This window comes from Branchiostoma belcheri, unplaced genomic scaffold, assembly GCF_001625305.1.
Source record: "Branchiostoma belcheri isolate BF01 breed outbred unplaced genomic scaffold, Haploidv18h27 scaffold5, whole genome shotgun sequence".
Taxonomy (NCBI): domain Eukaryota; kingdom Metazoa; phylum Chordata; class Leptocardii; order Amphioxiformes; family Branchiostomatidae; genus Branchiostoma; species Branchiostoma belcheri.
In genome coordinates this window covers 4,921,849-4,931,732 of record NW_017804131.1, presented here as the reverse complement: position 1 = coordinate 4,931,732, position 9,884 = coordinate 4,921,849, and the positions used below count along the sequence as shown (strand labels likewise).

General features: G+C 39.9%; 1 protein-coding gene across 1 annotated transcript in view; it reads left to right on the top strand.

The window, feature by feature from the left end:
• Positions 1-9,446, top strand: part of LOC109480014 (O-acyltransferase like protein-like) — a 13,893-nt gene extending 4,447 nt beyond the window's left edge. The window contains exons 2-16 of the mRNA XM_019782144.1: positions 260-423; positions 742-832; positions 1,145-1,247; positions 1,588-1,691; positions 2,109-2,279; positions 3,128-3,221; positions 3,890-3,991; positions 4,572-4,749; positions 5,152-5,231; positions 5,445-5,531; positions 5,719-5,854; positions 6,359-6,539; positions 7,060-7,202; positions 7,713-7,896; positions 8,262-9,446. Coding sequence (XP_019637703.1) covers positions 260-423; positions 742-832; positions 1,145-1,247; positions 1,588-1,691; positions 2,109-2,279; positions 3,128-3,221; positions 3,890-3,991; positions 4,572-4,749; positions 5,152-5,231; positions 5,445-5,531; positions 5,719-5,854; positions 6,359-6,539; positions 7,060-7,202; positions 7,713-7,896; positions 8,262-8,404 — 1,961 coding nt within the window. The 3' untranslated portion in view covers positions 8,405-9,446. The remainder of the gene's footprint in view (positions 1-259; positions 424-741; positions 833-1,144; positions 1,248-1,587; positions 1,692-2,108; positions 2,280-3,127; positions 3,222-3,889; positions 3,992-4,571; positions 4,750-5,151; positions 5,232-5,444; positions 5,532-5,718; positions 5,855-6,358; positions 6,540-7,059; positions 7,203-7,712; positions 7,897-8,261) is intronic.
• The last annotated feature ends 438 nt before the right edge of the window (positions 9,447-9,884 follow it).

The following is a 9,884-nucleotide window of genomic DNA, read 5'->3' as shown; positions in this document are numbered from 1 at the left end:
GGCCTCACTACCACAAATAAGGTCAAACCTTTTCTGTAAAAGTGGGTGCCACGATTTCTAGGTCTCTTTTAGAATTGGCTTCTGTACTAGTTAGTTTACGCCCAACCAAAGGCACCTTTTGTCGGTAGCGACTGTGGGAGCGGACGTAAACCAACCAGGATGGTACCCAGGCTATACATAACTTATAGCTTGATACATGCTAAGGCAGACTAGTTCCCATGTGTAGATATAACATCTATAACGTATTCGTCATCCCCAGTGTTGGACAGCACCGGAAAGTTCACCCCATCAGCCCTGTTTGAAGGAGGATATGACGACTTCGGCAGCTTCAAAGGCTGCAGGGACCGCATCCAATACGCTCCGGACGTACCGAAGGACCTGAAGCCGATGTACTGTCTTGTAGGCTGGGCAGGAATCGCACCGGTATGTCATTAGGCTCGAACATGGACTGTATGCATCGTCATTTATTTTAGTCGTTTTGTTGTGTATTCGTGTAGCGTAACGACAGAGTACTCGAAACCAAGAGGTCCCGGGTTCGAGTCCTGACATGCCACCGATATTGTGCCCTTAACTAAGGCACTTGACACGACTTTCCTCACGTCACTTAGGTAAAGATGAGTATTGTATTGTTCCCTGTGTTGGTGGCGGCATTGATGTAAAAGTTGAAAAAAATTGACTGTGACTAAATGTTGGAATATGAATAAAATTTTACTTTTTATGATATGTTGTTGTTGTACATAGGAACTGACGGGATATGCGCGGTCTTACGTTAATGGGCTCTGTGTACCCAACACGTGCAGCGATCTTGATGTTACACTCCTAGCAGGCACAGGTATGTTAGTTTTGCATTCAATGCCTCACTTCTGACAAACTCCTGCAGATATGATATGATATGATATGATATGATATAATAATAATATAATATAATATAATATAATATAATATAATATAATATAATATAATATAATATAATATAATATAATATAATATAATATAATATATTTGTATTTTCGTCTGTTCTTGTCCCAAACTGTACAGCCTTCATAATGCAAGTCTGTGCAGTAGTGTAGCCATTGTACCCAGAAGTTTGTGACGCCCCCCGTCTCTGTCCTTATTAATGGTGCATCATTCCGCTCCCTTTTAGGTCTCCTTGGCATAAAGCCGATGCCCAGTTGGTTCCCCGTGGGTGTTCTCTGTCAGCGGGAAGAAGACTACGCCACCTTTAGTACTGGAGCCATCGTCGCAATGTAAGATACGAGTTGTGCTATGCAAGAAACACTGATATTAAACTACAAACTGTGGGTTATTAGTATAGATCTAGAGTCAAAGAGTCAAAAATTCATAAAGTTGTTGGCAAGTGTGTAAGTTGTTAAGAATTGTTTGCATTTGGTGTAAAGACCAATTTTGAGGCATATGGACAGCTTTATAGTTATTATACCAACTAGACATCCGAAAAGACTACCATGTGGCAGATAATCTTGTGAGAGAAGCTACCTTTATATTCACTCACAGTGCATGACTGATCATCTGGTATGCACAGCATTCTTTGTCGTAAAACGTGTGGAAATACCTATGACATTGTTCTAGATGCTTCATCGCCGTCATCCTTCTGATGCTGCTCATCTCTACCCTGTACGAGTTTATCATCAACGTCTCTTGTACACAGGAGAAGGTGAAATCTATAACTAAGAGTAAGTACAATTTATCCAACAGGCGTCTCGTTGAATAATGCTAACCTTTAACGTAGTTCACTCTGGTGATTTTATGCTCTTGGTCCCTTTCTTTATCGTGATGTTTCTGTATGATGATTCAGGTGTTCGGTCGACTGTTGTAATTTGGATCTGTTATGCAGAATAAGATCATTAATGCCTTAAAGAAATAACAGTTTGCCAACACAACATTACGTCAGGCATTTTGTTCTAACTCTTATATTGCTTAGCTTTATGAAGTACTTGCATACGTGCGCAACGATGTTGACCATGGTCGATCGCATATGACTTATAAAAAGACACTCATAAACAGGGTATAACTGCGACTTCAACGTCTGTATGATATGTAAGGGACCTGGAAATACTGCGATTCTCATGTCATTTCTCGTTTTACTGCAGGTAAGACTGGCCGGTTCTTTCTGTCCTTCTCCGTGTACTCCAACACCAAGAAGGTGTTCGACACATACCAGCCGCCAGGGCAACTTCCGGCGCTTCACGGCATCCGCGTTATCAGCACGCTGTGGATCATCTATGGACACACGGACTTCTTTACCGATAACGCAATAACAAGTAAGCTGCCCCTTTCAAAAAGGTTTACCGTGCCATCCGTCAACTGTGCCTAAGATTCGCACGTTCACTTGCTAACTCTTAAAAGTACCGTGAATGGTTGCCACCTCGACGGGGTGATACTCACCTCAAAACTCTCAGAAATAGTAACTCTTTTACCCGGTATGTACCCAAATGTACCCTGGATGCCGAACTAGTATCGGGCCGTTAGCCGTTTTCCTTCGGCAGCCGAGAGCCTTTTGCCCGCCTGCCTAAATTACCGCTACGGGGGAGTTGAGCCGGGGGGGGGGAGTTTGGCTGGCCGGCAAGCCAAACTCCACTCGGGCTAGACTCTCCCGTACTGGTAATTTACACTAGCGGGCGAAGGGCTCTTGCGGCCCGGAAAACGAGTTTGGTTTCCAGGGTAGTACGAGTGCAGAACTGCCCGGTATCAGAACAGCACTCTTCCCTTCTGCGTACGATTGTTGAATGATGACATGTAAATATTTGTGCGGCCTCCATGTATACAGAATATTTTATTCATGAGTAAAACGTTTTAAAATGTAGTCACCAATTGATTTTAATATGTCTGGAATTTTATATTGAATGATCTTTGTCATAAGAATTTTGTATGTTGTCCATGAGTCTAAGATGAAATTGTTAAAGAACCACAGCATGTAAGGCTGCCAGTGTTTTTATTCTCAATAAACCATTTCATCATCATTCATCATCCTAGACAAGAGAAAAATAACAAGATCCAGACATTTTGTTCAATAAGCCATACACTGCTTAGCGTAGTTATAACCTAAGTAGTCTTTTTGTCAACTAAGTGCACTACATGGTTTTGAGTAACCGTTTCTACCTTTCTACAGCTAACATAAGACAGAGGTATGAATGGTCCTCAGAGAGGTGGTATTTCATAAGAGGAAGTATGGATATGGCCGTGGACACATTCCTGCTGCTAAGGTAGAAAACTTAACATCTACACAACCAATCAAAAGTTGTTCGAACGTTCAATCCTTGTACCAGCAATGAGGTCGTTTACACCAGATTAGGCAGATAGTGGGATGATTACCCTTAATGATGTTTAACCGTTTGTACAAAAAAGGTATTGATATGTATCTTCCAAAATGTACCGCGTATATAATATGTAATACTAACTTTTTGGTTTGTCAAAACGTGCATCTAATTGTTAAGGCGACGCGAATTAAATTTGTTGCTTCTCGGATCGCCCTGTCCATTTTTTTCTCTAAATTAACTGCAAAATGCTCAATGAAAGACATATTTTGGCCTCAACGGTTGAGGAAAGTCCTTTTCTTCCTAGTTCTTAAAGTTTTTCAATGTAACAATACAATTTTGTTTCATTAAAAGTTCACAATCTATTTTTTTTAAATTATAAACCAGCCATGTATGGAACATGGCTTATATTGTACCATTTCCGGCTATCATGGGGTGCCTTGGCCTGTTTTTTTTTCACTTTCTATTTCGCCCTGTCACTTCATTTTTTTCTGAAAAAATCCGAGAAACAACAAATTAAATTGGTGTGGCTTAATCGAAACAATCTTTGGGTATTCTAGCCCTTCTCTATGTTTTACACATACATTTCGTTGATCTGAAAACCGTTTTCTCCACAGTGCACTGCTGGTGTCCTACTTGTTCATGAAGCAACTGAAGAAGAACGAGGGCTCGTTTACTGGGAAGGACTTACTTCTTCACTACTTGCACCGCTACTGGAGGTTAGGATTTCCGTACAGCTGTTTTTTCCTTTTCCGAACTGATGAACGTTTTATAGTAAACAAACACGTTAAACAGATATCAAATATTCAGCGACCACTGTCACCTTCACCAGGATAATTAATGACCAATCGCTTCAAAACGTAATCTCGCGAGAGTTACGTGACCTTATTCACACGAGACTTTACTGACTTACGAGACGTCACGTATCAGTGAAGTCTCGTCACGTGTCTGTAACCGTAACTCTCGCGAGATTACGTTTTCAAATGATTGGTCATTAATTATCCTGATGAAGGCGACAGTGGTCGCTGAAAATTTGATCTCTGTTTAACCTGTGTGTTGGAATAAAGTTCAACATTTTACCATAATTACTACCAACACAGATGAACTTTCATGATAACGTTTGTTGCTGTCACGTTAAGCTTAGGTTATAGTTGTATTACTACATCGGCTTTAATTATATCTAATAGAGTATAAGCATGTTTAGACCAGACCGCATCTGTAATAATTTCATTTCAAAATTCATCCAAGCTTTTCGTTGAAAGATTCATAATATACTGGGATTCTGTACTTGTTTTCCAGGTTGACCCCCGTGTACGGCTTCCTCATCATGATCTTTGCTTGTCTGATGGTCTACATGGGGACGGGACCCATGTGGGCGAGCCCTGGCAACCTCGCCATGGGAAACGTCGCAGCCTGTCAGAGCTGGGTGTGGACCAACCTGTTATACATCAACAACTGGTTCAACGGTGAAGCTGAGGTATCGAATATGAAACTACACTAGAGAAGTAACATTTGCAAAGCAAATGCATAATGTTTACCTTCGGACATGGTCTGCTCTGTTAATTCTTACTCAAACACATTCACATACAATACATGTACTACTAGTATATGGTGACAGGAGCAGAGCAGACCATGAAATTGCAACATTATTTAACCCAACACCAGACACCATGGTGACAAACGTCAACAAATCATGTCATTGGTCAGGTCATAGGTTACTGTTTGGAGAAGAAGAAGAGGAGGAAACTGAGCAAAAACAATATGTTTTCCTTCGGTAAAGATAATTATCACTACCGCTGCTCTTGAAGCTTCAATCAACGTGTTGAAACAATGCTACTGGAAACAACATCAAATAACGAATTATTTTTGAAATCTGCAGTGTTTCGGCTGGGCGTGGTACCTTGGTGTGGACATGCAGCTTTACATCGTAGCTCCCGGTCTATTGGTTCTGCTGTACAAGTAAGCTGTCATTACACATGATTATATATATATAGTACGTACTACAAGCAAAAATCTATACACACACATATATGGAAGGACAATGACGCACAGGAGCATTTAACACTTGCGACAAGCCTTATAAATGTCACTAAAGTTGTGCATGTTTTTAAAGTGTTGCAGGCTAATTTCGAATTCCTTTGTTGATACTTTTTTTTTGCCCTGACCTTTTAGGAAACCGAAGTTGGGAGTAGGTTTGGTGACTTTCCTCACAGTCCTTAGCATGGCCCTCACCGGCATTCTCTACCACTTCCTGGTCAAGTAAGTACTTTTGAAGATTTTGTTTACATAATATTTACAATGGTGACTTTTGAAAGCTCTTTTGTCGTGGTAGCATACAATTTAACACATCACAAGAACTCAGCCTAATAAAACGTCTAAAAAGGATGTATATGCAATCTTCCTTCCTTGTGGCAAATTTATTTACCGAAATCTTCTTCTGTCCTAGTGTTCCATCTGGGTCGTATTACGCTACGGTGTACAAGTTCACATTCACCCGCATGGGACCATACATGGTGGGACTACTGATGGGCTTCATACTCTTCAAGATCAACCGCAAAGTACCCAAAACAGGCCTCACCAAGGTACTTCACACGTATTTCTCAGCAAGCTAAAGAAACTACTGCACGTGTAAAAAGAGTGCAAGAGTGTAAAAGTCTTCGTATAACTGGTCTAACTAATACGTTTTATTATGTGCGGAACAAATGTCATGACGGAGATTGCACAGTTTTTGTGTAGAAGCGAACTTTAGGTCTTATGTATAGTAAGAGTGGAGGATTCAAAAATTGTTCAACATTATAGTTGTACACTATGGTATATATATAAATATATTAACGAATGTTTCAATCTTAGAGACTACATGTTAGGCAAGAGTTAAAACGTTATTGTTATCACTGATATATATTTTGTACGTAATTTGCCACATACATATATTCTGTACGTAGGATGAAGTCATCCATACATGTATTTAACTTTGTGAGATCTTTAGTTTTAGAAGACCATACAAAAGTAACTGTACTTTTTTGTTGTGTCAATAAAGAATCAATCTATCTAAATGACTATAATCAGTGCTGCCTCCTTACATTCAGGCGCTGATGCTGTTTGGTTGGCTCGCTGCGGCAGGCTTTGCCTTGCTGTTTGTAGCTGCCCCCGCCTGGATGGGAAGTCCGTACTCGGTGTATGGCCAACCCGCTTGGAGGGCCTGGGACAGAACAGTGTTCTCCTGTACTGTAGCCTGGGTGGTGTTCGCTTGTTGTGTAGGGTACGGAGGTACGAGAATGAATTTGTTTTTATACTTTCTTTCTCGAGAGATACACATAACAAGAATATCAATATATCAATTACGTACGTCACGTATCAGTAAAGTCTCGTGCGAATAAGGTCACGTGTTTGTAAACCGTAACTCTCGCGAGATCACGTTGTGAAGTGATTGGTCATTAATTATCCTGATGAAGGCGACAGTTGTTGTCGACAATTTGATCGCTCTGTAACCCTTGTGTTGGAATGAAGTTCAATGTTTTACTATGATTACTACCAACACAGATTAACTTTCATGATAATCAGTTAAAAATATGACTATGAGTACAGACGGACCCAGATATTGCAGAAGAATCTGTTGCGGAAGATTACATCGGATTTGACAACAGATTGGATGATGTTATTTGAGGATTTGTACAAACGAGATATGAAAGAAAACTGTGCCCTTATTTTGTGACCAATCTTATTAGTAGTGGGCAAAATATTTTCTGATGAGTTCTTAGAGATAGTAACATCCCGCTGCTTTCTTCAGGTATCATCACGGAGTTGCTGTCGTGGAGCGGGTGGGTGCCGTTGAGCCGTCTGACGTACACTGCGTACCTCGTGCACCCCATCGTCATGCATGTCCACACCATGTCCCTCAAAACACCGCTCTTCTACACGGCCGATAACTGGGTGAGATGAAAATTCCTTACAAGCTATTATAATACATTTTAACATTGCAACTGGATCCAGGCTTAAGCTTTGTATTATTATAATATATGGAATAGCTATAGATGTTTTGTTTTAAAAAGTAAAACATCTATTCCATATATATGACTGAAACGCTTGCGGTTAATTACTAAGGTTAACACGTTCTCACCCCTGTCCTTGGTGCTGAAGTCACTCTCGGGTTAGCAGTATGCCGTAGGATCAGGCTAACTTAGGGTGTATCCAGTGTTATGGAACGCTTCATTCAAATGTGAGCGAATACACTACCAACAGCAATCAATAAAACAATAGAATTCTCGACTGTAAAACTCCAGTCCTTGGAGTTGTACAGTCGAAAATTTGGGTAAGTCCAAACCCTTTTGTTGGAAATTACAGTTTAAACTGCTTCATAATGACTTCAACCAACACAGATGAACTTTCAAGATATGACTGTCATCGATATTTTATGTCGAATTTGTCGATCATGTTCTGCAGTGGTTCCTCTTCCTCGCCTACTCCTTCTTGGCGTTCCTGTGCGGCTTCGTTGCCACCATCATGGTGGAGTTGCCGTTCTTCGGGCTTGAGAAGCTGATCTTCCCACAGCGCAGAGGCAGGGACAGCTCCAAGGCACCAAACAACGCCACCAACGAGGCACATGACAACCAAGCTCTTGAAATGGGTACGTCCAGTGTTTTAGTATTGTATGACCTGAAGTCAACTTTATTTTGCTTATGTTCACTCCCAGGCGCACTATAATCGCAGAGTAGACAGGAAATTCGGGGTGGTATTTTCCGGATCCAAAAGCAGGGACGCGGGCATGATAAACAAAAGGGCTGACATTCTGATGTTATTTTTCTATTGTCCCCAAAATGTTTCTAGTTGTCCCAGCCTAAATCTTAGTGGTCAGTGGCCATTATACCACCTTTAATTTCGAGCCCTAACGTCTACTGTTTACTGTATGAATATCAAATGATATCCACTGTTGCTCTCGCAAACTTGCGGTTCTCCTATTTGTTTACGTATTGTTATGGTTTTTTATCACAGGAGAAATTGACAAATCAGTCGATGCAACAGCCAACGGACAAGGTGTGATAATGAAGAACCATGACGGCATACCGGGACATGCCAATGGAGATTGGGCTGTAACCGTCCCTGCCAACCAGGAAACTTTCGACCAGAAACTTTAAACCTTCATTGTTTTGTACCAAAAATCACTGCGATAACTGATATTGGTTGGAAAAAAAAACATCTCTAAATTTAAATTTGGAAGTACAAATGTAGTCGAATGGATATAACCTCACTGTTTAAAGCTGAATGTTTAAGAAACGAATGAAAAATTGTAATCATTGTATATTATGTTACTGGTATGCACTTGTGTACTTGTACTTTATGCTTTATGAACAACAATAAAGTTTTAAAAAAACCGTCCCTGCCAACCAGGAAACCTTCGACCAGAAACGTTAAACCTTCATCGTTTTGTACCTAAAATCACTGCGATAACTGATATTGGTTGGAAAAATACCATCTCTAAATTTAAATATGGAAGTACAAATGTAGTCGAATGGATATAACCTCACTGTTTAAAGCTGAATGTTTATTAAGAAACGAATGAAAAATGTAATCATTGTATATTATGTTACTGGTGTGCACTTGTGTACTTGTACTTTATGCTTTATGAACAACAATAAAGTTAAAAAAAAACGTCCCTGCCAACCAGGAAACCTTCGACCAGAAACTTTAAACCTTCATCGTTTTATAGCAAAAATCACTGCGATAACTGATATTGGTTGGAAAAAATACCATCTCTAAATTTAAATATGGAAGTACAAATGTAGTCGAATGGATATAACCCCACTGTTTAAAGCTGAATGTTTATTAAGAAACGTATGAAAAATGTAATCATTGTATATTATGTTACTGGTGTGCACTTGTGTACTTGTACTTTATGCTTTATGAACAACAATAAAGTTTAAAAAAAAACCGTCCCTGCCAACCAGGAAACCTTCGACCAGAAACTTTAAACTTTTCATTGTACTGTACCAAAAATCACTGCGATAACTGTATGCCATATCGACATTCTTCTATATATGTTTGAGAGAAAATTTCCTTCAGTTATCATTTAAATTATACAAATGTACATAGCCAGATTTCTCTTAATTCTTTCTTCCTGGACTTTCCTTCATTGTGTTGGTTTTATACATGTTCTAAAAACTTGAAGATTTGGTAGAACTTAGAGGACATGCTTTTGTTTTGAATTTCATGACTACAACAGATGTTTTGTGCCTCATGTCGTGTTAATACTTTGATTCCCCACAAACATCAAAGTCTTAGAGGGGTATAGTATATAGAGGGGTATGAAAATCACTTCTCTTGCCCAAATGTCAGTTAGATACGAGGGGTGTTCAAAAAGTTCTCGGCCTCACCTAGAAAATAAAGGTCAAACTCCTATTCTTTGGTATAGCTGTATACTATGACGTCTTACATCACTGCACACAAAAATTCAAATTTTTGTATTCATTAATGAGCACGTGACGCCCCGTGAAAATGGGGTGGGTGAGGGCAAATCACAAAATGGCCGCAAAAGAAGCGTGTGCTGTGATCAAGTGTATCGATAAAAAAGAAAGTCTCCTAAGGACATCCATGAAGACATGGTCAAGACACTTGGTG